The sequence below is a fragment of the Chiloscyllium plagiosum genome, chromosome 4, assembly GCF_004010195.1.
Source record: "Chiloscyllium plagiosum isolate BGI_BamShark_2017 chromosome 4, ASM401019v2, whole genome shotgun sequence".
NCBI classification, from domain to species: Eukaryota; Metazoa; Chordata; class Chondrichthyes; order Orectolobiformes; family Hemiscylliidae; genus Chiloscyllium; species Chiloscyllium plagiosum.
In genome coordinates, this window is record NC_057713.1 from 95,710,170 (window position 1) to 95,736,035 (window position 25,866).

General features: G+C 41.0%; 1 protein-coding gene across 7 annotated transcripts in view; it reads right to left on the reverse strand.

Annotated features, from left to right (window-relative positions):
- The window catches only part of tshz1 (teashirt zinc finger homeobox 1), a 309,670-nt gene that overhangs the window by 195,059 nt on the left and 88,745 nt on the right, over positions 1 to 25,866 (reverse strand). For 4 of the 7 annotated variants that reach the window (XM_043688640.1, XM_043688639.1, XM_043688641.1 and 1 more), the window contains exon 2: positions 20,009 to 23,131. In XM_043688640.1, the coding sequence (XP_043544575.1) occupies positions 20,016 to 23,131 (3,116 nt within the window). In that variant the 3' untranslated portion in view covers positions 20,009 to 20,015. Of the gene's footprint in view, positions 1 to 6,588; positions 6,608 to 15,081; positions 15,095 to 19,953; positions 23,132 to 25,866 lie in introns of those variants that run through there. The other 3 variants (XM_043688645.1, XM_043688642.1, XM_043688638.1) reach the window with 3 other exon arrangements.

Below are 25,866 nucleotides of genomic sequence, written 5' to 3' on the forward strand. Positions count from 1 at the left end.
GTATCTAATTTGAGATTCAGGAAAACCTCTTTCCCAGAGAATGCTGAGAATGTGGAACTCAGTACTACAGGAAGTGTTCGTGGTGAGGAGTGTAGATTTAAGGAGAAGCTACTGGAGTACCTAGGGGTAGAGTTTATGATAATTAGATTAGGTAAAGTAAGTTGACAGGAGGCATAAATACCAACATGAACTGATTGGGCCAAATGGCCTGTTGCTTTGCTATAAATTTGACATTATGTTAATATCCCATGTATTCATTTGGCAAATCAGCATGTGCACTCAAGGGTAATTTCTCCCTGGAAAACTCTGAAAGTAATTCTTTTGGAAACATTGGGTGTTTTAACCTGGAGCAGTGACTTGACTGTAGATCATTTTCAGTTTATAACAGAGTCATTAGATGCTAGATACATTCCACACTTAGTTGCTTCAAATGTTTGTGGGTCTCTGATTCATCCTTAATGAGCTCTCTCCATGTCTTTATTCTTCTTCACAAACCTCCTGCTGTGAAATGTCTTCTTCTGCCTTTGCTTTTGTTAATGATGCTGCAATCATTTTAGACCTATTCTTCCTGCGTCACATAATTCTGCCATGGAGTCACTGAATGGTGGCATGGCTCAACTGCCTCGCAGTTGGAAATATAACCTTTAATATGTTCATTTCCATAGCTCAAAACAATTTAACCTCGACTGCAGTTTTATGATTGCTAACTGTTTCAATCAAATGTTTGGTTCATTTATGTCCCAGAGAGATTACTCTACTGTTGCCTTCAAAACCTTTATAATTAATGTTGTTCTCCAACCAGGTCCATTCATTTTGTTTCTAGCTATTTCATACTCATGGGACTGGAGAGGTTGCAGGATAATTGTGTTAATATTGCTAATCAATCTGCTTGTGAACAAAGTCGGAATGGTCCATAAACAAGTATTTGCTTTGCACACTATGTGTTGCTTGTCTCAGTCCCAAGAGATGAGCTTCAAATTAAAGTTTTATAGATGCAACAAACTTGTCAGATTTCTACACAGGCTCCTGCTCATGCTAATCCACTAATAACAAAGTAATGCAGCTCAGGGACAGAAATCACCTTTACTGAACAATTTGCTGATTCATTACGCTCTTTGGGAGAAATTATGAGTGTCCTGTAGGATTTATACACGCTTCCAGTCATAGGTGATGCATAAAATTTGCTTTCAAGTCCATAAAGGCTTGTTTAAAAAGAGAATAGGCTTGGTTTGGTGAAATAAAACTTTTTTTTGTTTGTTAAATAACATTTCCTATTGCTTCCAGTCCTGTTGATAACTTTTACTGGGTACCAGACCCTTTCTGGCATCTTGACCCTCTGACACGGGTATCTGGATGAGAACTGTTCTCAGGTACAGAAACATTGAAGTAAGTCATTTGGCCCATTGTGTCTGCACTGATTTTGAACAGGGGAAGGGAACAACTAAAGTTTGTATTCCATGTTAGATATATAACAAAGAAAGAAAGAAAATCGAGATACTGTAGACAGAGTTTCAGCAATTGTGATAGACAAAAGAAGATAGTCATACAACTCTTGGCTCCATGCAGTATTCAGTGGATGAATATGACAAAATGATTGCAAGACCTGCCTGGATATATCGAAATGAAGGCTTTAAACTCTAAACCCTTTAAACATTGGAACCAATTCTAGTAGTGGAGAGAGATGTTGAGAATAATGGGTTCCATCTGAATAGATCTGGGACCAGTACAATAGCTTGAATGGTGCAAGAGGGCTTAAATGAAGATGGCAAAGGGGAAAGATCAGAAAACTGGCAACAGCACACAAGACTGCAAAGCAGAGTAGGACAGGAAGGAGGAAAACAGTGAAGTTATATTCCTATCAGAAAGAAGAATAATTAAAATTAGTGATATTGCCAAAAAAGATGTTGATTTGAGTTGGATGTACAGTAATGTACAAGGTACTGTCATAAACTTGGTGAGCTTGAGGCACAAGGTGTTATGTGATAATAGCATTAACAATGGAAACAAAAAAGTCTTTAATTACTTCAGGATGTCCCAATTTAATTATTTGAAGAATAGTCACTGTTGTAACGGAAGGTAAGACACACAGCTAGAACTGGACAAGTGTTCAGACTCTCCTCCTTTGCACTGGATGTCAGACAGGAGGAGTACATCTGAAGCTGTAGTTTGCCCTCAAATTGTTGAGAGTAATGGGTGTAGGTGACTGAATGCAGAAGTAAGACTCTGCCAGATATTTCATGCCCAACTGGGGCTTGCATATGTCATGACATATTAGCTACAGACAAGTACAAATTGTTCACATTCACAAATTTGTGAAGAAAGGTAACATAAGAAACTTATTTTAAGCTGATGCCATTGTGTGTATCAGAGATGGAGGGTTTAGTGGAAACTCTGGCAAACAGTGTACATATTTCATAGAGATCAGAGTTTATTTAATTTGAGGCTCTGCAAACTACAACAAACAGAACACATGACCAAATCTGCAGCAATATCTCTGGATAAGTGCAGGATTATTTGTCGAGTGAAATGCGCCAAGTGGAGGAGTCATAAAATACAAATGATGTGCATAAAATCAATCCTAGTAGCTACAGCATTGTGATCTCCAGAAATGATTGACCAGGGAATTCTCCAATTATTTCCAATCTGACTAGAACCTGGGGTGACACTTGTATGCAGCCTACTACAAATCACACATGCATTCCTTGGCCTTCGAAAAGGAAGGTGCCTATTTTACTTTCACTGCAGCAGAAGATTATTCTCAGTCTGGTGCCTCAACATATAATTCCAAAACAATAGAAACTCATTAAAATTAATTATTTCACTAATTAATAATAATCAGTACAATATGGCCAAATGAAGACATGGACTTGCACCTTTAGGTGGCACTGTGTTTAATTCCAAATCTCTACTCATATTACAAATATCAAAAAACGTAACTGCAACTTTCACAAATGGAAGACCCTTAAAGTTGCTAAGAACCGTATTTCAAATTTCTTCTTCTTTTAGAGTCAATAGAGTCATACAGCACAGGGTTCAACCACTCCATGCCAACCATAATCCCAACCTAAACCAGTCCCACCTGCCTGCACTTGGCCCATATCCCTCGAAACATTTCTTTATTCAAATTTCTTTTAAATGTTGTAACTGTACCCACATCTACAACTTCCACTGTAGGTTCATTCCATACATGAACCACGTTCTGTGTTTAAAAAAAGTTGTCCCTCATGTCTTTTTAAAATCTTTCTCCTCTCACCTTAAAAATATGCCCCCCCCCCAAATTTGAAATGCCACCCACCCCTGCGAGGGAAAAGACCCCTGCCATTCACCTTATCTATACTCTTCATGATTTTATAAATAAGATCACCCCTCAACCTCCTGTGCTCCAACGAAAAATGTCCCAGCCTATCCAGTCTCTCCCTATAACTCAAACCCTTCATATCTGGCAACATCCTGGTAAACATTTTCTAAACCTTCTCCAGCTTAATAATATATTTCCTGTAACAGGGAAACTTAATTTTATAGATGGGTACAGTTAAACTTATCATTGGCAAGTACAGTACTAGAGATAGCCGCTCATTCAATAGCTGACGGAAAAAGCTCAGCTAACATTTTGGGCAGGAGGAGGCAAGCCCCTGTCTACATCAATGGAACTAAAATGGAGAGGGTTGAGAGGGTCAAGTTCCTAGGCATAATAATAACCAACCATCTATCCTAGCCCTCCCACGTAGATGCAACAGTCAAGAAGGCATAACAAGGCCTCCTCCTCTTCAGGTGGATTAGGAACCTCATTATGTCCATAAGGACCCTCACCAACTTTTGCAGATGCCGTAGAAAGTATTCTATCTATGTGCATAACAGCTTGGTATGGCAACAGCTCTGCCTGGGATTGTAAGAAGCTACAAAAGGTTGTGTTTACAGTCCACACCATCACACAAGCCAGCCTCCCATCCACAGACTTCATCTGCATTTCTTGTTACAGTGAAAAGGCTGCCAATGTCATCATAGACCCCTCCCACCACTCTCCAACTCTCTTCCATCAGGCAGGAGATACAGAAGCTTAAACACACATCCCAACAGGTTGAAGAACAGCTTTTTCCCTACTGTTTTTAGAATGATGAATGATCCTCACTAATTTCAAATCTAATGTTGATCTTGCTTTTGTGCACCTCCTGTGCAACTGTAACTTGTAGGCCTCACTCTGCTAAGCACCCTATGATCGATGTGTCCTTGTTTGCTATGATCTGCCTGTACTGCTGGCAAAACAGAACTTTTCACTGTATTTAGGTACATCTGACAACAATAAATCCCTGAAATGGGATTGATCAGCCTTCCTCTTCAAAGTTAGTTGACCATTTAACATTTTCAGTTTATATTTCAGATTTGCAGGATACACAATTTTTCTTTTTATGTCCAGCATCTTTTTTTGATCTTCTTAGATCGGTTTTCCAGAGATCCACAATTACTGCTGCACTGCTGGGAGCCTAATCTTTGGAATTCTTTTCCTAATTTTGCTCATTTCAGAGACACTCATGAAAACCCCATCTCTGTGACCAAGCTATTGTTCCACCTCTCCTGATATTTCTTTATGTAGCTCAGTGTCAATCTTTGCCCGATGACAGTCAATGTGAAACACCTTTGAATAGTTTACTTTGTTAATGTCACTACATGAAGGCAAGTTATCTTTTCGAAATGTAGATATATCAAACATATTGTTGACTGATAAAAGAGTAGATAGTTTCATTGACAGATGTCTAGTAATTGCAAAACTGTCATAGCCTGATTTGATTTGTTTGTTAGCTGCAAAATATTTTCTAAAACACAATGGGGAAGATTTTGCTCTGAGTGGTGAACATCAATTGCCAGCTGTTATATTTGTTCTTGCCCAAGGAGTTTTGCACTGGAATTCCTGTCAGCCAACCCTCCCAAACTTCATGATGCCCTCTACAGGGGATGGCGGATTCACGTGAAGAGAACCAGTATCTGAGCGTTTCCTGAACCAACTGAAAGGATGAATAATGAGCAGCACAGAGTCCTAAACAGGAAATTAATAGAATACTGAATTTGATGTGAAATCAGGTGAGGAAAACAAATAAACAGAGTTAAGAAAAGCTAAATTCAGTCAGAGATTTAAAATAAAAGCTAGAGGAATGGGTAAAACTTAATTCATTTTCTAAACTAGTCTCCAACAATAATTAATACCTTTAGAAATGATACTCCTCACATATAAAAGTTAATTTTCAGTGTTAGATAGGTTGCTTGCTAGTAATTAAGATTTAGTGCACTGATAAAAGGGTATCCACACTGGATAGACAAACCCTAACATTTTGTGATATGTTTAGTCAATCTGTGACATCAGTGCAGCAACTTCAAGCAGTTCAATGTATTTAATTGGGGATACAGATCTCGACATAACATTTACATTGGAGCAGGACAGCTTCAAAGGCAACATCCTGATTTTCCACTTATAACCATACATCTGAACTCACTGCAAGCTACTGTGCAATTTGTGCTATTGGTCTCGCCATTGTTTTCTAAAGTAAAATCCAGCAAAATACACATTCAACAGAGATTAAGGAATAAAAGACATCTCAAGTGCATTAATTCTCCTGGCATCAATATTAAGGAAAAACCGCAGTATACTGCCGTATGGGGTAATGATCTGCATTACCCCATACGCCAGTATGTTCATGCCACTTTATGCTAAAGTATATCTTGGGTTTCATTGATGATCCATGTTAAGACAATTGTTATAAAACGCAGCCTTCTGCTTTTAGAATAGATGGGATAATCCTATCGTCAACAAGGAGGATGGGGGTGTAGTGGTAATGTCACTGGACTAGTAATTTAGAAGCCTAGGTTAATGTTCAGAGGAAACAAGTAAAAGAATTTGGGTTTTTTTTTAAAAAAGCATTTGTGGGTGTTGCTGGCTGGCTAGCATTTATTGCCCGTCCCTATTTGTCCTTGAAAAGGTAGCTGTGAGCTGTTTCTTGAACCTCTACAGTCCAACTTGGCTTGATTTATTTGATAGCTAAAAATATTTTCTAAAACACCATAGGTAAGATTTTGCTCTGAGTGGTGAACATCAACTGCCAGCTGCTTGTTGCATTTGCTGTCACCCAAGGAGTTTTGCAATGGTGGAATTTAAAATTCAACTAATTAAAAAATCTGGAACATAAAGCTAGTCTCCATAAAAACGATCATTAATTGTTGTAGTACGAAAAAGTTGATGCTTTAATTTCTGATGGGAAAGGAAATCCTCCAGCCTTTCCAGTCCAAACTACACGTGACTCCAAGGTGATGTGGTTGAGTCTTAACTGTACTCTGAAATGGTCCAGCAGACCATTCAGTTCAGGGGTAATTAAGGAAGGACAACAAATGCTGGCATTGCCACTAATGACATCCACTGAGCGATTCAGTTAAAAGACAAGTACTTATACTTAGTATTATCTTGATTAAAACATAGCAGTGAACAGGACACTCCTGCCCTGAAAGCATTAAAATGTACTTTCTCTGAAAAAGAGCTGGCTACATTACTAAAAACTCATCTCCTCACCTTTGCAACAAGCCTGGATTTGCAGAACATCAAGTGCCAATGCTTGACATTTTCCTTTCATGTTATTTGGAAAAAAAGAGAACAGTTTTAGCTTCTTTCAGCTTCGAGGAATCCTTTATTTTTTGCAAGCCTTTGAAAAGAAAAATCAGCTGACAATTGCTAACTGATTTGTTATGGAAATATGGGTAATAAATTTAGATAACTCGGGTCTTTTTATAGCTTTTGCTCGTAAATAAACCCACTCAGTAAGTGACACTGAAATTTAAGGCTTGTGAGGAAGAGAGAAGATCAAACTTCTGTTTATCTTGTTTTCTGACTTTAGGAAAAGGAGAAAAACAGCCACTGGTGTGGGTAAAGGTGTTGATCCCTCCTGTATAATATCAATGGACACTGTGGGATTAGTAAGGGCAGCCGATGAGAATCTAGCCATTATATGGCAGTCTGCTGTTGTCGTTTGATTAATTTATGCACATACCAAAACTTCAGATGAATGAGTCATCCAACAACTGCAACTGCTCCATGATTTTGCTGACTTTGCAAAATAATTATTCCTCAAACTGTCAGCATCAACTGTTGAAAGATTGTTGCTGGCAGTTTTACTTCCATAAACCTCTTCCTGAACCATAAATCTTGAACATGGACTTCAAATACTGTCGGCAGAGCAATCCACTTGTCCTACTACGTCCAGTTTTTCATCGAAGCCTCTACCACCCACGTACACTACATCAAGATGTTGACCATCAGGGTGGAGTGGGCCATGCTCAGCAGTTCAAGCCTTTTACTACTTGGGTACTGGAACTATGAAGAGCTGGTGGTGATATGCATTAAAATTTCATTGCTTGGAACACAGTGCATTGGTCAGTTTTTCATGCAAGAGAGAACGTGTGCACTTACAGCGTGTTTCAATTTTCTTAGAAGTGCTATTACAGCCAATCAAGTATTTTTGAACTCTGTTCCCAGTTGTACTGCTGGAACAACAGTAGCCAATTTGCACACAGCCAGCTCACAACAAACAGCACTGCGATGAACAGATCATTTGTTTTACTGAAGTGATCGAGGATATCTGTCAGAATTCTGGTAATAATGCCTCTAAAATGGCAGCCAAAGAATATGTTACATCCATCTAAAATGGGCAACTGGAAAATATTATGAACAAAGTCTTACTAGCAACACCCACAGTGAGAGTGCACGTTGATTACAGCATTTGTTCTGTACTTGTCAGCAATTAGCTACAAAGTATATTTGGCAATTGATTCCCTTCACAGGTTGCTTGGGGTACACTTCCTTCTGTGAAAGTGGATAGCAGCTCACAACCGTCCCTTTTGACCATCACCAATCAAAGAATCCCTACAGTATGGAAGGAGGCCATTCGACCCATCGAGTCCACACGTGCCCCTCTGAAGAGCATTTCAATCAGATCCACCCCAATCCTATCCCTGTAACTCTGCATTTCGAGTGGATAATCCACCTAGCCTGGACTGTGGGAGGAAACTAGAGCACATGAAGGAAACCCGTGCAGACACCGGGAGAATGTGCAAACTCCACATGAGGCTGGAATCAAACCCCTGTGAGGCAGCAGTGCTAACCACTGAATCATTGTACCATCCCATGCCAATTCTTTTTCACTAGGGCCAAGAGCTGAGAAAGCAGCAAGTGAAACACACAAAAGTCTTTCCTTCCAGAGGAGAGATTGTCTTCTATAGAAAATAGAAGGGACATGCTGATCGAGTACTTTGAAGGCATGGAGATGACGGAGATTGAGGCTGGGATTTTTCTGTTTGCAGATGAACTATGAAAGGTGGGTTAGTTTCCCAGAGGGAAACTTGTGGACTGCAGACATAAGGAAGCCTGATGGATCTCCTGGCAATCAGACAGCTGATTGGTTGCTGGCAGGCTTTCTGCTATCATTAGGACATGGCTGAAGAAGTCCCAACTCTTTCCCATTGCATTTGTCCGTAAGTTAGAGGTCCAAAGGTCCGGAGCTCAGCTGTACCATGGCTAAAAATGTGCCTTCTGCTGCAGTAACATCCCTTGCACTCCCAGAATGCAGAGTTGCCAATGCAAAAGGTATGTATCGTTTCAGGAGGCAGGGTGTTTCTGGAGTTGAGAATTATGAGGGAGGGATGTGCAGAGGAGTCAGAAATGAAGACCATGGTGTGGTTCTCAGTGACAACCCTCTGCCGTAAGCCTCAAGTCCCTGTGTCTTGCACAAATTAGTGCAGATAAAAGCACCTTGATCCTCACCCCAAACAGCCTTTCCATATTGGTTTACCAGTCAAATGGTCGACTCTTTGTATCTTGTCAAGAGCTGGAGTAATTTCTGCCCAGGGTGGAGTGAGGTCCTGAATTGACACTGGGGCAGGAAATTTGAACTTGGAAACTCCCAATTAAAACTAAATTCCTGGAGTGACAGGAAGGTGGTGCATGGCGGGAAGGTGATGGGGATCTCCCCAGTGCCAAACCATTTGATTATCTTTGCCTCTTGTCACCTTTCTTGCCACTCTCCGGGAGGAGAGCAATCCACCTCGGAACAGGAATCTCAGAATCATTATAGCATAGAATGAAGTCAATGCCAGCTCTGCATGGGAGCAAATTAGAGGCTAGACATATAAGTAGGTGCTAATAAATACAATATGGGATTCAGAAAAAACTTATTTATCAAAAGAGTGGCTAGAATGTGAAACTTGTGACCACATGGAGTAGTTGGGGCAATTAATATCGACACATTCAAGGGATGGCTAGATAAACAACTGAAGGAAAAAAAATAGAAGCATGATATTGATGATGTGAGATGAAGAGCATGGGCAGAGGCTCACGTGAAGCCTAACTCCCAGAATGGACCAGATAGGCTGAACGGCCTGTTTTCATACTTTACACTCAATGGTGTTACTCAGCCTGAGAGGAAATGTGCCGTCCATGGACTTGGTTGCCTGGCAACCCATCAGGACCCTGACGAAATTGACTACTGACAGCAGGCACCTTCAGTGCTGGAGCAAAGCAAATCAACCATCAGATTGTAGAGTTGTTGAGATGTACTGCACAGAAACAGACCTTTCGGTCCAATTTATCCATGCCGAACAGGTATCCTAAATTAACCTAGTCCCATTTGCCAGCATTTGGCCCATATCCCTCTAAACCCTTCCTATTCATATACCTGTTCAGATGCCTTTTAAATGTTGTAATTGTACCATCCTCCACCACTTCCTCTGGCAGCTCATTCCTTACACGTACCACCCTCCACGTGAAAAGGTTGCCCCCAAAATCCCTTTTAAATCTTTTCTCTCTCATCTTAAACCTATGCCCTCTAGTTTTGGACTCCCCCACCCTGGGAAAAGACCTTGTCTATTTACACTATCTATGGCCTTCATGATCTTATAAACCTCTATAAGGTCATCCCTCAGCCTCTGACCCTGCAGGGAAAATAGCCACAGCCTTAATCAGCAATCAGTGCTATTATTTATTAACTGCCAATTTCTGAACAATTTTTCTTTAAAAATTCCAACTGCACAGAATAGTCCAGAGCAGGGAACAAAATAAACCTTGCAATTCTATTAGTTCTGATTAACAGTTTATTTATCGGATTTGACAGTGTGAAGTGACACATTAAGACATATCTTCCTGAGCAGTGTTCTAACATTGAGGTTACAACATTAGTTAATTAGTTCTAGTCAAGGTTCTGAGTACCGACGATGCTTACCAAAGGAGCCACATTTGTACAAAAGCAGAACAATATCATGGCAAGAAGTGTCAGTTGAACACGCGTTTGCAACATATATCCACCAGCTGAGGAATACAAGAATTTGGCTAGAATGTGCTGCCATAGTAACAGTGAGACTCACGGCATTCGCCATTGTGTGTAAACAGTGCAGCAACTTCAGGCACGGTTAAACGTAAATATTGAAAAGCTGTTTTGAGTTGCACCACTCAGCCAGTATCTTCACAAGTCATTCCTGGCTCACCTTTTCCCATTCAGTGCTTACTGCCTTTGTCCATTAACTGGCCATTAAAATCACCACAGTAAGTCATTATAAGCATAAGAACTAGAAGTGGGAATAGGCAATTCAGCTCCTTGAGCCTGCTCCACTATTTAATATGATCATGCCTGAGCTTGTGTCGGCCTCAACTCCATTCTCCTGCCTACTCCCCATAATCTGTTAATAATCAAAACTTTGTTTACCTCCATTTTAACTTTATTCGGTGTCCCAGCATCCACTGCACACTGTGGTAGTGAATTCCATAGAGTCACAGACGTTTTCAGTGGAGTAATCCTCCTCGTCTCAAATTGAAATCTGTCACCCCTGAGCCCAAAAATATGAGCTCTTGTCCTAGAACAACTTTAATGACATGATTGAATGCTAATGGCTGTCAATCAACCTCTCTGGCACTGAAAATTAAATTTTATAAAGGTGGGGCACAGTCCTACAGCCTTTGAATTTTTCAGGGTGTGTTTTTCAAAGAAGTGCTGATTTTGTTTTAAAAATTGGACTTTTCCAGTTTATCCTAGTTTTTTTCCACACAAGCTGAAGCCAATCTTTTTCTCCCTTTCTGTACTGAATTGTCACCGAGTTTGACACTTAAAATTGACACCCCTTCCTATGTTTATTTCATGAGCATCAAATTTCACTAGTCCAAGAGATCCTTTGTACCTTGTCCTGTTCATTCCAGCCCCAGGTGTCCCATTGCACACAAGATAATAATGTGTTTAGAGTGTAGGTTTGCTTGCTGAGCTGTAGGTTTGATATCCAGACGTTTCATTACCTGGCTAGGTAACATCAGTGGCGACCTCCAAGTGAAGCGAAGCTATTGTCTCCTGCTTTCTACTTATATGTTTGTCCTGGATGGGGTTCCTGGGGTTTGTGGTGATGTCATTTGCCGTTCGTTTTCTGAGGGGATGATAGATGGTATCTAGATCTATGTGTTTGCTTATGGCATTGTGGTTGGAGTGCCAGGCCTCTAGGAATTCTCTGGCATGTCTTTGCTTAGCCTGTCCCAGGATAGATGTGTAGTCCCAGTTGAATTGGTGGGTTTTTTCATCCGTGTATAGGGCTACGAGGGAGAGAGGGTCTTGACTTTTTGTGGCTAGCTGGTGTTTGTGTATCCTGGTGGCTAACTTTCTTCCTGTTTGTCCTACGTAGTGTTTGTGGCAGTCCTTGCATGGAATTTTGTAGATGACATTGGTTTTGTCCATGGGTTTGTCCATGGGTCTTTTAAGTTTGTTAGTTTTTGTTTGAGAGTGTTGGTGGGTTTGTGTGCGAACTAGGATTCCGTTGGGTCTTAGTAGTCTGGCTGTCATTTCTGAAACCTCTTTGATGTATGGTAAGGTGGTTAGGGTTTCTGGCTGTGTTTGGTCTGCTTGTCGTGGTTTGTTCTTGAGGAATCTGCGGACTGTATTTTTTGAGTATCTGTTCTTTGTTTGTGTGTGCTCGCATTCCTGGATGTCACGGTCGAAAGAAAGGACAACGGAGAACTACAGAAAACCGACAAACACTGACCAAATACTTAACTACACCAGCAACCATCCCAACACACACAAACAAAGCTGTATCAGAACACTATTCCAATGAGCCACCACACACTGCAGCACAGACAAACTTCGGAAAACAGAGGAGAACCACCTATACAACGTATTCGAGAAGAACGGATACTCAAAAAATACAGTCCACAGATTCCTCAAGAACAAACCACGACAAGCAGACCAAACACAGCCAGAAACCCTAACCACCTTATCATACATCAAAGAAATTTCAGAAATGACAGCCAGACGACTAAGACCCAACGGAATCCTAGTAGCACACAAACCCACCAACACTCTCAAACAAAAACTAACAAACTTAAAAGACCCAGTACAACCCATGGACAAAACCAACCCAAGGACTGCCACAAACACTACGTAGGACAAACAGGAAGAAAGTTAGCCACCAGGATACACGAACACCAGCTAGACACAAAAAAACACGACCCTCTCTCCCTCATAGCCCTATACACGGATGAAAAAAACCACCAATTCAACTGGGACAACATATCTATCCTGGGACAGGCTAAACAAAGACATGCCAGAGAATTCCTAGAGGCCTGGCACTCCAACCACAACGCCATAAACGAACACATAAATCTAGATACCATCTATCAACCCCTCAGAAAACGAACAGGAAATGACATCACCACAAACCCCAGGAACCTCATTCAGGACAAACATATAAATAGAAAGCAGGAGACAACAGCTTCGCTTCATTTGGAGGTCGCCACTGATGATGTTACCCAGCCAGGTAATGAAACGTCTGGATATCAAACCTACAGCTCAGCGAGCAAACCTACACCCTAAACCTCAACCTGAGCTACAAACCTTCACACACCTTACGTAACATTGTGTGCTCACACCTGCAGCAACTTCAGTCAATAGGACATTTTGAGCGTTTGAGTTCTTATGGTGCATTGATAGGAGACCCAGGTTCAAGTCCCACCTGTTCCAGAGAGGTACAACAACATCTTTAAACACATTGATTCAAACACTCTTTTTGAAATGAAGGATACAGTGACAAACTGAACCAATGGTAGCTACAGCAAATTCTGGCCAATGATTATGCTAAAGATGTCAATCTGAGACCAGCACCTGTTTGTCTGAGTGAGGAGGAGTTGATAGACCCCAGTCACCCTGCTGGCTTCTGCACTGTTTCTCTTTTCAAAGTAAATGGAGCAGAGTGAATGTGTGCAGGAACTTTAATGCCCTGTTGAATTCATGATATCAGCAAACAGCCTTTGGCTGCTCTAAATAACAAAAAAACGAGACAAAATCAATCTTAAAATTCCCAGTGTTATTATGTGCAAAGCCGATGATGCTGTTGTACAAACAACTTGTATTTATATAGCACCTTTCATATATTAAAAGATACCAAGGGGCATCACAAGATGATGGTGGAAGAGAAAGAAATGTAAAATGGGTACAAATTAAGGCATGAAAGGGAGAGAATGGCTCCTTTCTACTAAGGGCAAAGAAAACAACACAATAAACAAGGGGGAAAATAAATCCACAGAACTGGAGAGATGGTGGTGTAGAGGTAACATCACTAGAGTAGGATTTTAGTAGGCACAGACTATGGCATGGCACAGTGGTTAGCACTGCTGCCTCACAGCGTCAGAGACCCAGGTTCATTTCCCGCCTCAGGTGACTGACTGTGTGGAGTTTGCATATTCTCTGTGTCTGTGTGGGTTTGCTCTGGCTTCCTCCCACAGTCCAAAAATGTGCAGGTTAGGTGAGTTGGCCATGCTAAATTGCCTGTAGTGTTAGGTGTAGGGGAATGGGTCTGGGTAGGTTGCAGGTCGGTGTGGACTTGTTGGGCTAAAGGGCCTGTTTTCACACTGTAAGTAATCTAATACTCAAGAGACATGGGTTCAAACCCCCATTTAAATTCAATTAATAAATCTAATAGATAAATGAATTTTTAAAAAAATTCTCAATAATAGTGCCATGAAACCAACATTGATTATCATAAAACCACATTTTGTTTGCTAACGTCCTTTAGGGAAGGAAATTTGTAATTCTTACCTTGGTTCAGACCCACTGCAAAGTGTTTGGCATTTAAGTGCTCATACAGCATGGCTCAGCACCCATAAAGGAGTATCCTGATAAATGGATCAGGGAAGTCGAGGGGATTTAGAAAGGCCTGCCTGGCAGAAGCCACTGTGGGGTGAGGGGCTGTGTTGTAAAGGCTGGAGTGTGGGAGGTTTTAATGGGAATGATGCTGTCTCCAATGTAGTATTCTGTACGGTTGGAATTTTTTAAAAAACTGTTCAGAAATGGGAATGAGGCTGTGTCGAAGGGATCCTCTAATGGTCCTATTTCCCCACCCAGCACTCTTCTGGCACCACATTAGCCCAGATAGTGGAAGCTACTGGACTGCTCACCTTCTGTCTGCCTTCCCCAGGCAGAAGTGAATAACAGAGGAACTACACAATAAGACTTCCAAAAGCTCAAGATTGCCTGATGCCAACCCCAAACCCAAATATGGAAATGTGGGCGAGCAGGAGATGGGAACAGCATCCATTTTATTTTATGAACAAACCTCTGTATTCAAATACATCTGTAGGCGACTGTAAAATCCAGCACATGACGTATTTCTGGTATCAAGTTCAGATTACCTTCTACAGTCCATGCAGACCACTCTCCCACAGATTGGTATCTTGACTTTATGTAATGTCCTGGAGGTTTCCTCACCTGACCTCTCAGCTCCAATGACCTGGACCTCTTAAACTGTTCTTTGTGTTTAAATCCTTCATTTTAAAAAGTCACTAATAAACAAAAGTGTAAAATATATGTTCAATTTTATCTTCATGCTCTTTCCAAGAGTCTTCACAACAGTGTCCTTCAGATTAATCTTTGTAATTCCTGGAGATTCCATGACTGGGAATATAGTACATGGAGGGGATTCCAGGATTAAGGAATGGAAATCTTACTTTACCTCAAGCTCTCCTCTCCTCCACAAGATGATTATCCCATGACTAAACCACACACAAAAATCTTAGCTCTGTTGCCGCAATATAGACCTGCAAGGAATTTAAGGGTTTGGTCAGACCACTGTTCTTTTATTGTCAAACTGAAAGATCCTAAACAGCAGATCTACTAACCTATTCATTTTGCTCAATGTTGCTGTTGCCCTGGCAAGTCCAATAAATAGATGACAGTGACATAAAATTTTATGTCTCTCATACTTTATGTGGTAAAAAATCAATTCTGTTTTAATTGCAACCCAAACTCAGGTTTTTCTCATCTGAACATGAACAATAACATTTTACCATCTGCTTACAGTGACTGCCAATGATATTGTCCTATTAATGATCATGTTTAATTTGTCTTCGTGGGTAGTACTGTTTTGAGAAACAGTTCTAATTTTGAGTGAAAGTTTTAGTAGGACACTACAGACAGTGTTTTGAATGCTGGAATCTCATTCACAGCGCCTATATGGCTACTAAATAAGAAAAACATAAGCAGTGGAATTATCATATTGAAATCCCTCAAGATCAGCTGAGGACATACTTTGTGTGTTGATAATTTTCCCGTGCTGAACTCAAATACTGCAAGCTTGGGCCAGTTGTAACGTCAGGTGGAACATAAAACACAGAAAAAGGCCATTCTTTCCAGCAGGTCCATGCTAGTGTATCTCCACCATAGGAGCCTCCTCCCACCTGCATTTCTCTAATCCCCTCAGCATATCCTTCTATGCCTTTCTCCTTTGCTTGTGCATCCAGCTTCTCCTTAAACATTCCTATGCTGTAATAGTAAGGTAGTAGCCAGTTTCACATTGGAAGAGGCCATCTGGTTACACAAACAGCATTTGATGCTTGATTGTTAGTTTCTAACAACTGGTAATTGTTACTTCATTGTTTGTATCTGAAACTATGATAGATTATTGTGAGCCAATGGTAATTCAAGAATATAGAGAAAGGTGTTAGGTAGCAGATCAGCCATGATCTCATTGAGTGGACCCAGTTTGGGAGTGCTGAATGATCTCATCCAGTTCTTATATTCAGAAATTCTCAGGATCCAATTTATTCTGCTGGTCATACTTTATTGGCATTTGCCACACTGTAGTTTCTGGCCACAGTGTAAAATTGAGCAAGGACAACTTTATTTTCAGTATTACAGATCACAATGGATTTGCTGGGGATTTTTGTTGTCACTTTGAGGACCAAAGAATAAAATTTACAGCAATCCTCCACCATTTGGGTGAAACTGCTAGTATCTGGTCTGCTTCAAGACTGTAATACTCAAATCCTCAAAACACTTTGAAGATGGCAATCAGTGGCCCCTGGAGATGGAATAAGAGGCTGCTCACTTGGTATGAAAAGGTATTCTAAATGTCCCTCTGTGCCCGTAATAATCTTCATTAAAACTATAAATAAACAAAATGTATTTTTTAAAATTGTAAAATCTTTTCGCTTGCAGAATGAAAGGAAAGGTTGACAGTGTATTTTAACCTGCTTTATTCCATAAGACTGTCATAAATGAGAGATGATCAGGTTTTTCTCATTCCAGGAAGAAATTGAACAACACTGCTTGTCACTGAGTATCCAACATGTATGCACAATGGTTTAATATTTATAATTTTGGCCTATTTAGTGTCTGAATCAAAGCACACTACTGAATCTTTGGGTGCTCAAAGCCAATTTGTTTTTGCCACTGACTGAACAGAATATGTCAAATAAATCTATTTTATTTATTGGTGGAATGCTGCCCCCCCCCCTCCCCCCCACCCCCATGCAATTTTCTTTCCACGCAGAAGGAGTAATTCTGCTCCCTGGTAGTGTGTGTTGTCGCATTTGCTAAGCAGGCCTGTGTCCCTTTCACCATATTGGCTGTGAAATGGAATATTTCCATGCAATTTGTAAACCTTAATATGAAAATTTTAATGTTTAATCTGTTAGGCTCTGGAGGCACAGCATTCCACTACAGCTATCCATTATCCAAGTTAGGCAAACAGAGATGGGATGCCCTTTGGAATGAACCCATGGTGCATTACATTTCATGGGATTATAAATGCATTGAAAGCTTCTCTCCCGTATCAATTTGTAAATATGCAGCTATTAAGTCCCCGCACAACAAATGTTGTACCTGTGCTTCTCTTTGTGACCCTCTGCAATTACCAGAATGCACAAGGATAATTCAGTGCAGGTGATATTCAATCAGTCATCTCCCTAGCAAAAGATGGAATCAGAATCTATAGGAAAAAAATTAGAATGCAGGTATCTTCCCCACATCACAAACACAAAGTCTCTGGCACAGCTCAAAGGCATTCCGGCAAAGTATTGACAGTATCTACTCTGCTTGCTGTGTTAGCAAAGTACAATTGAATATCTACTGGCAGAATGTGCTCTACTTGCAGGAAGTTTGCCCTAACTGGTTAAATCATTTTTCTTTGCCATGTTTCTTTTCAATGCCACACCCAAAAAGGATAAATATTGATAGCACAATAAACTTGCGAGCTGTGCTTGTGTCATATATGATTGATAATGTTTAATATGCTCACTGAAGTGTTTAAATGCCATTGACTGAGTGAACAATGCATAAAAAAATTTCATCTGTGCATTTTTGCATAGTGTTTGGAGCTTTCCTTGAACAATGATGAAAATGCTTCATTTTGGACAGTAATTGTTGAACAAATTTGGCTTAAAGCCCATTAGGATATCTACTCCACATGGTGCTTTCTCCTCACCCAAATCCCCATAATATCACTTGTCAGTTCTTGATGATGATTAGCAATCTATCAGTGCCAACAAGTCTTTAGAAGTGGATCAAGAGCAAGGGCTGTGCATTGACATGGAATTGCAGTGCAAGAGCTTGATGATCGATCATTCCAAGACTCCGTTCAGCTTCACACTATCTGCTTCTCACTTCCACACAGGTTAAATTTGAACAGTTGAATTTGAAGAGATGATCAGTTGTGTTGAAGTAACTTAGCAGCTGGATACTTCAGGTGAATTGATGCCACTTACTGATAATGCACTGATGGAGATTGAGCATATATTATGTAATATAATGACAGAATGAATAGGTGAAGTTTAATGTTACTCTTCCATTTTGTAGATGGTGGTGTTAAATATTCTTCACTCAGAGGAATGTAGAACTGTGGAATTCCCAACTGCAGAGGGTGTTGGATGTTTTTTGAATATATGTAAGACAGAAGTTTTTAGCTTTTTCAGTACTAAAAGAATTAAGAAATAGGAGATAATATGAGATAGTAGAGTTGAGGTAAAAAGTAAGAAATGATCTTATTGAATGGCAAAGTAGACTCAAAGAACCAAATATCCAACATTCACTCTTGTATCTTATTTGAGTGGGCCCAAAATGCCATCTGTCATACAGACCACTTCATTTCCCCTGGCAGTCACATGAATAGAAGTGAACTTTGCACAAGTGCAGAATGAGAGACCATTTCGATATCATCAGTAGCTTCAACTATAATTAAATTTAAACTCTGTATTGGATGCAAAGACTGTGCAAGTTGAGATAATGCTCCTGATTACACCTTAGCTGTTCACTTCAAACGTTTTCAGTATGATAGAGTCAGGCAGCCATTCTGACAGAATATCTCACATTATAGATACAGTAATGTTTTAGAATCTAAACACCCTCACTTACTTGCTACTGCTTTTACCAAGCATATCAACCAGCCAATCAATCATATATACAGCGTTCTGCAGTCCAAATGTTTAGTTTATCAGTTTATGATTTTGCATGCCATTCCAGGGCGTGAACATCAAAACTGGCACCTCAGGGTCAGAGTTGCCATCTTTCAGATGTTAAATCAAGTTCTCTGAGGTGGACAAAATAGATCCAGCAGCCACTATTTTGAAGATGAGCAGAGGAATTATGTTCTGTGTCCTAATCAATAATTATCCACTAATCAGGATCGCCAAAAATGTTCCTATTGTTACAGTATTGCTGTTTGTGGTATCTCGCCGTGTGTAAATTGCTGCATTTCCTGCATTAGATCAGTGACTATACTTCAAAAGAAATTAATTGTCTCTGAAGTGGTCTGAGATATCCAGAACTTGTGAAAGGTGCTATTTAAATCCTTTCTTACTATCATCCTTTAAAATTCTAAACAACAATAAAATACCAAAATTAAAATGTTCAACTGTTGTTGTGAGCTTATTGAGGATTGACATTTTAAAGTATCACTTTTAAAGCACCGATATAAAAAGTGTCCAACAATTAATTCAGAGAAGAACATAATTTTCAAATGTTCTAGGATTCTGGTTGCTCCTCATATTTTAGCCCTGAGCCTTCAGAAGAAGGCATTTACAAGAGAAGTTTTTGAAGGTCATTTGACTGAAAATAGTGATGGTCAGAAATGACAGAATGAATGGGTAAAGTTTAATGTTACTCTTCCATTGTCTGTACTAAAGAATTTTCATAATTGCCAAATATTTGTTAACAAATGTATTGCACTGACCTACAATATAACACATAACCTTTCGGGTAAATGCAAGTTCAAATATAACTTTTATTATTTTTCTCACAAGGACTGCAGTTGTTATTATGGAATTATGTTGGCAGTAATTGCTTCCAGTTCAAAGTTCAAAAGATAATGGGTCAAATTGCAAAGACATCATTCCATTTTGTTATTAATGTGCTTTCTTTAGTTACCCAAGCCACAACCTTAAATTCCTCCTTCCAAATGTACAATTAAATATGTGCTTGCCTGAAACAAAATAAAATTTTGAATTTGAAACTGTGTGACTGCCTGACAATACATGATAAGATAAATTATTGTAGCAATGCATTCAGTGGTGATCTTAATTCTCTGGAGATTACTTGTTAGGGAGTGTTAACAGCAAAAAATGACAAATAAGTATACACCGTCTAGACATATGAGGAAATGTTCATTACATTCATCCTGGAGTGCGTTTGCCATGCTCTGTGTTTATCAGTACATGCTTAGTTACACATCTCCTTACCTGGGTACTATTGTTTTTCAAATTCAGTTACATATAACAGATGGTCCTCTGGAGATTTGCCATGTGTTTTGCTAAGGTGCAGTTTGACCGCATGTTTGCTTGCAAAAGTCCGGTTGCACATTTTACACTGGAATGTACAGCTGATGTCCTCCTCTGATAACCCAACTGAACTCAGTGTCTTATTTGGTATGACCTTTGAAATTGCCTGCTGCTCTCGAATCTGCTCTATTGATAACTTCGAGAGATCCTTCATAGAAAATCCTAAGTGAGATTCCAAATGTCCTATGTAGCTAGAAGGAGTCCTAAACTGAGAGGCACAATCATTACAGAAGAAAACTGGGTGACCTGTATCTAAGTTCTTCAGGAATTTAGTTCCACCTGTCCTTCTCAATTGATACTTTACATTGGCCAGCCAATGGCTTATCGTGGTCATGGAAAGACCAGTAAACTTTGAAATGTGCACCCGTTCATGTAGGTTCAGATCTGACATAATGTATTTGCCTTCAGCGGACTCGCGCAAGCTGGCTGCAAACTGAGCTTGGAGTATCAAAAGGTGCTGAGGGTTCCAGTTAGACTGCCTGCCCTTCCTCTTCTGCACTGGAGAGATCTCCTCTAAGGTATCCTCAAAACTGCTCACATCTGCTTCAGACTTTTCCGAAACAGTTGACGGGGTTGAAGACTTGGGTGTCAACCGGCCTGTGAGGTTCTTGACCATGTCAGAGATGTCCAATAAAGCATTTTCCCTTGAGGAAGACAGTATTGTTTCTGTCATGGCCGAAATAAGCTTTTTGCTGCTTTTGGACTTTGTTAAGTCTATGGGCTGGTCATTGTTTTCATAGTAGTATCGATCTACAATATCTGCTTGTTTGACCTGAGCGGCAGGGAATATGGGCTTGTCTAACACACTGTTGCTTATTTTGTACAACATGGCCAGTGGGTCGAGGCTAGGGCTCAATGGCTTGGCAGCCTTGCCCAAGTGTGTGTTCATAATTGACTGTAGTGCACTAAGTGGATTGACAAATGGTGACTCTGGTGAATGGTCAGTAATAATTGCCATACTGTTACAACCATTGCTAACAGTTGATTTCAAACATTCGGTCCCATTAGGAGAAGAACTTTCTAAATTGCTCTCCTTTTTCACTTTCACTTCCTCCTCATCAGCACCTCTCTTCAGTTGTGCTGCTCCATCAAAGTCTTCAGCTTTGGGAGGGTCCTTAGCGCTGGGAGGTGATGAGCTACAGGTTGTCCTGGTCACCGGTGTAACCACTGGCTCTTTCTCTACTGGTTTCTCCTCTGACTTAATGGTCATTTTACCCGTCACCTTCTCCACAAGTTCCTCCATTGCGTGGACATTGCTCTTTTGAGGTGGTGGCGAATGGCACTCTGAAGACTCCACTGCAGTGAGATGCTCTGAAGACAAGGTCTTGATGCTATTAGCGTAGAATGGGGTCAACTGAACATTCTGCACCGTTGGCTGAAAGGGTCGTATGGTCCCTGAAAGTTGATATGCTGCATGAATGCTGGAGTAGCCACCCCAAGTAGGTGCCCCATTCTGGGCTTTGTTAATGGCTGTGGTGACTGTGTTCTCTAAGGACTTGAGAATATCAATCCCACCTTTAGGACTTTCATCCAGGTCCTCTTCTCGGAGATATTGATATTGTGAGGTGGACTCAAACTTTTCAGTGGGGTCATCTCTCTCTTCCTTTATTTCTCGTTCCTTTTCATGCTGTTCCAATGGCTCTTCCTCCTCCTCCTCGAGCTCCTTCCTGGGCTCGATAACTGGTGAAGGTGGTGTTTCGGGCTTGGTCTGGCAGGTGGGCGCTGCCACCCGGGTTGGAGTTGAAGGGGGCAAGGGGATAGACTGGACTTTCTCCTCACCCACCGCATCAAAAACCAGTTGCTTCCCCTTTTTGGAGGCGGAGTTGGTGACTTTCAGGAAATGGCCGGTCACCATCATGTGGGCGGTCAGCTGCTGCAGTGTATCGTGGGAGCTACCACACTCCATGCACTTCAGTATCTGCGCTTTCCGAGCCTCAAACTGCCAGGTGTAGCTGGCACCATTCTGGTAGCCATAGCGGTTGTTGGGAGTGACATAGGGATTGGCAGCTTTCTGCGCAGAAGCCGATTCGCTGGCTGGCACTCCCAGGGGATTGGCAGTGGACTCTGGCGAGCAAGGCTGAGTGTCGTGCTGGACTCTCCGTTTGTTGGGCGGGAGCAGCTTAGAGGCAAGGGCGGGCACTGGCTCCTTGAGAGGCACTTTCTGGTAATGCTTGGTCTTGATCATGTGGACACTGAGGTCCTGCAAGGACTCAAAGGAATGTCCACAGTACATGCACTTCAATACCTTCTGTGCGTCCTCCTTACCCTCCATCTCCATGAGGGAACGCTTCCGAGGCTTTGACCATTTACGGGGGTTGTTTGCGTCCTTGTCCTGGTTGTCATCGCGATAGTGTCCCGTCTCGTTCATGTGCACCGTCAAGCCCACCAAGGTGTCATAGGCAGAGCTGCAGTCCTTACACCGGAACTTGCTGGCCCCGGTGAAGACTGAGCCAAAGAGCTTGCTGTGCTGCCGGTACAGCTGCACCGTGCTGAACAGGCTGGACTCGGGCATCACTCCGTAAGAGGTCTGCTGCAGGGTCTTAGCCAAGGCGGCCTGGTGCCAGTCATAGCCCGCTCCGCCACCACCGTTGCCACTGTGGCTGCTGCTGCCATTGCTGCTGGTGCTGGCACTCGGCTGGTTGGCGTTCTTCAGGTCCAGGCCCAGGCTCGTCCAGTAGGAGCTGCTCAGAAAGTTGGAGTAGGCGGCTTTCATCTGTGCCAGGCTGTCCCGTGAGACATGCAGGCTGTCCATACCCAGCCCCTCCTCTTTCTCCTGCCCATCTTTAGATGATGTGCTCTGGGACTCAGCTAGCTGATCACTGGTGTCACTGGCGGGTGACCCATAGCCCGGCTCTGGGTTGGTTGGTGTGCTGACAGGTGAATTCTGGTAACTGGGCACTTCTTTACTCTCGTCTTCGTCAGCACACACAAACTCATGCTCCTGGTCGCTCCCTGGTGGCAATTCTTTGTCCTGAAGATCTTGGTTGAGCTCTGCTGCCTTCAGCTCTTCCTCGGGCACGTACGCTGGCAAAGAAAACATATAGAAGCAAAATATTACTGAGAGCTGGGCACAGTGGTAAAATCCTTCATTTCAAAAGATTGTGAATTTAACAATGTTGAATGAGGTGGAGGCCACTCAGCCCTTGCAGGCTGTTTGCTCTTCAATTCAATCATGGCAAACCTGTATCTTAGCTCCAACTATCTGCCACATGTTTTAACAAGATGCATTTTGCAAATAGCTTACAGCAAATGAGTGTGGTATTTCGCGAACATTAATTTTCATTAAACTAAATTTAGCTAGCATTTTCTATTGCTGCAGGAATATCTCTTGAGTTTTCCTGGAAAGTAAATGTAACTCCACCTTTCTCAAAAATAAATCAGCTATAAACTGTAACATGTTTTACCAAGTTTTTTTCTGTTGCTTCCGAGGAGATTATTTCACAATTTTCTTTTTTTAAGAAAGTGTTTCCTGGGGATTTTTTTTAAACCAAAAATGAACATTGGCATTGGCGGGTTCTGATTTTAAGTGATGGAAACCAAGCCATGGACAGAGAATGGGGGTGAGAGTGAGCAGCTAAAATAACAGGTTTCCAATAATCCACCTGATTTTCTTTTATTTCAAAAATATACTTTATTCATAAAAAATCTTCATAAACATACTAGAGCAGTTCAGTTCTGTACAGTCTTTACAGTTGGAGAACGAACGAAAGCAAGGCATTTCTTACTTAAACAATAGTTGAAACTTTATTGCTGGAACAGCACAGCAGGTCAGGCAGCATCAAGGGAACAGGAGATTCGACGTTTCGGGCACAGGCCCTTCCTCAGGAATGAGCCACAGGCTCATTCCTGAGGAAGGGCCTGTGCCCGAAACGTCGAATCTCCTGTTCCCTGGATGCTGCCTGACCTGCTGTGCTGTTCCAGCAATAAAGTTTCAACTTTGATCTCCAGCATCTGCAGACCTCACTTTCTCCTTACTTAAACAATACCAAATTTAAATGCACTGAGGCACCAAGAGAACCTGACAACTGAACAAACCCCCATTTACCTTCCTTTGATCCCTTTCCTCCAGTACAAAAGCAGATAATCTGCTTATTACCATTATTGCTATTCATGGGAACTTGCTGCGAGCAAATTGGCTTCACTATAACAGTGACTACACCTCAAAAAGTACTTATTTAGCTGAAAAGCACTTTATGGTGTCATGAAGTTGTTTGGGTTTCTTTGGGGTGGTGATGTCATTTCCTGTGGTGTTATTTCCTGTGGTGAAGTCACTTCCTGTTCCTCTTCTCAGGGGGTGGTAGATGGGGACCCCAGGAAATAAAATCACAGGAAATGACAACACCACGCCAAAGGAACCCAAACATATAAATAGAAAGCAGGAATTTTCAGTATTGCTTTGCCTGAGACCCACTGAAGATGTCATCTAGTAGGATAACGAAACATCTGGAAATGAACCTTCCAGCTCAGCGAGCAAACATACATCCGAAACCTCGACCTGAGCTATAAATCTTCTCAAAACTCGCTATTAACCTTTTATTTCAGAAGGTCACCCACAGGAAGTAGTATTTTTCAATCTTGGATCTTTCTAAAATTCAAAACTAATATCCTGACAGTAAAATGGTAAGAAGGTACCTCCTTAATTGACTTGGGTCAATTCTTAATCCTGAATGAATTGTTTGTTATGCATTATCAAGCAATACATGTACAATTTGAATTCCAGATTTGAACTGATATAAACCATGAAACAAAATTTACTGGAGAATGGCATCTTCTGGCATATTTTTGTTACTCTCTCACCCTTTGATGTGAAATATCTTTGCAACAGAACTTGCTGGTAAAGTGAATAAATAACTGAATACTTGGGACTTCAAAGAACAATGGGACCAACAGTCCATTTCCTTTAACCAATGAGGGTTATGAATTGAGAAAAGGACAGACAAATAATGGAGAAGGAAATTAGGTGACTTAGCTTGTAATCAGGGACAGAAAGAGAAACAAAGATTAGATTGAGACTTATAGAAAAAGAGAGCAAATCAAAAAGAAAGCTTAAAAAAATTGAAAATGATTAAACCTCCAATCCCAATTACAACTCGCAGGAGTGAGATTCTACAGTTTTAATTTCTCCTTTTCTGGGCCAGAGAGGTTGTAGTATTCCAGGAAGATAAATCTCCTTAAAAGAAGGCTGTTAAGTGTTAGATGTAACTTTCCACAGTCCGTGTAATTGGTAATAAATGCTAGAATACAGCAGTCTATTGAAATTCAATAGTGGACAGTGAGATGACATTTCTAAGTCCAAAGGTGGTAACGATGCAATTTGTCGTGTAACATGGCTATTCACAATTCACAATTCAAAGTGGATCTCTTTCTCAATACAAGTTCAATGAAGATATGCAACACTTTTTTTTTAAAGTTAGAAAATCAAATGTTTCACAAAAACATATAGACTTTAATACAAAATATAATTTTCTGTCTTGAAGGAGCATTAAATATTGTGTCAGCAATGGTTTAGGTGGTAGTACATATCTGAGTCAGAAGGTTGGGGGATCAAGTCTCCCTTCAAGAACTGAGCAAAGGAAAATGGCTGTGTCTATTTACAGCACATGCATGTGCTTGAACATGTGAATGTGTATTTACCAGAGACAGGGAATGTGTAAATCTCAACAGATTTGGTTTCAAACTTAATGCAGCTGTGAAGAAGGAGGGACAGGGTTTGGCTGTGAAAGAGGGGAGAATTAGAATGTGAAGATGGGGATGGTTAT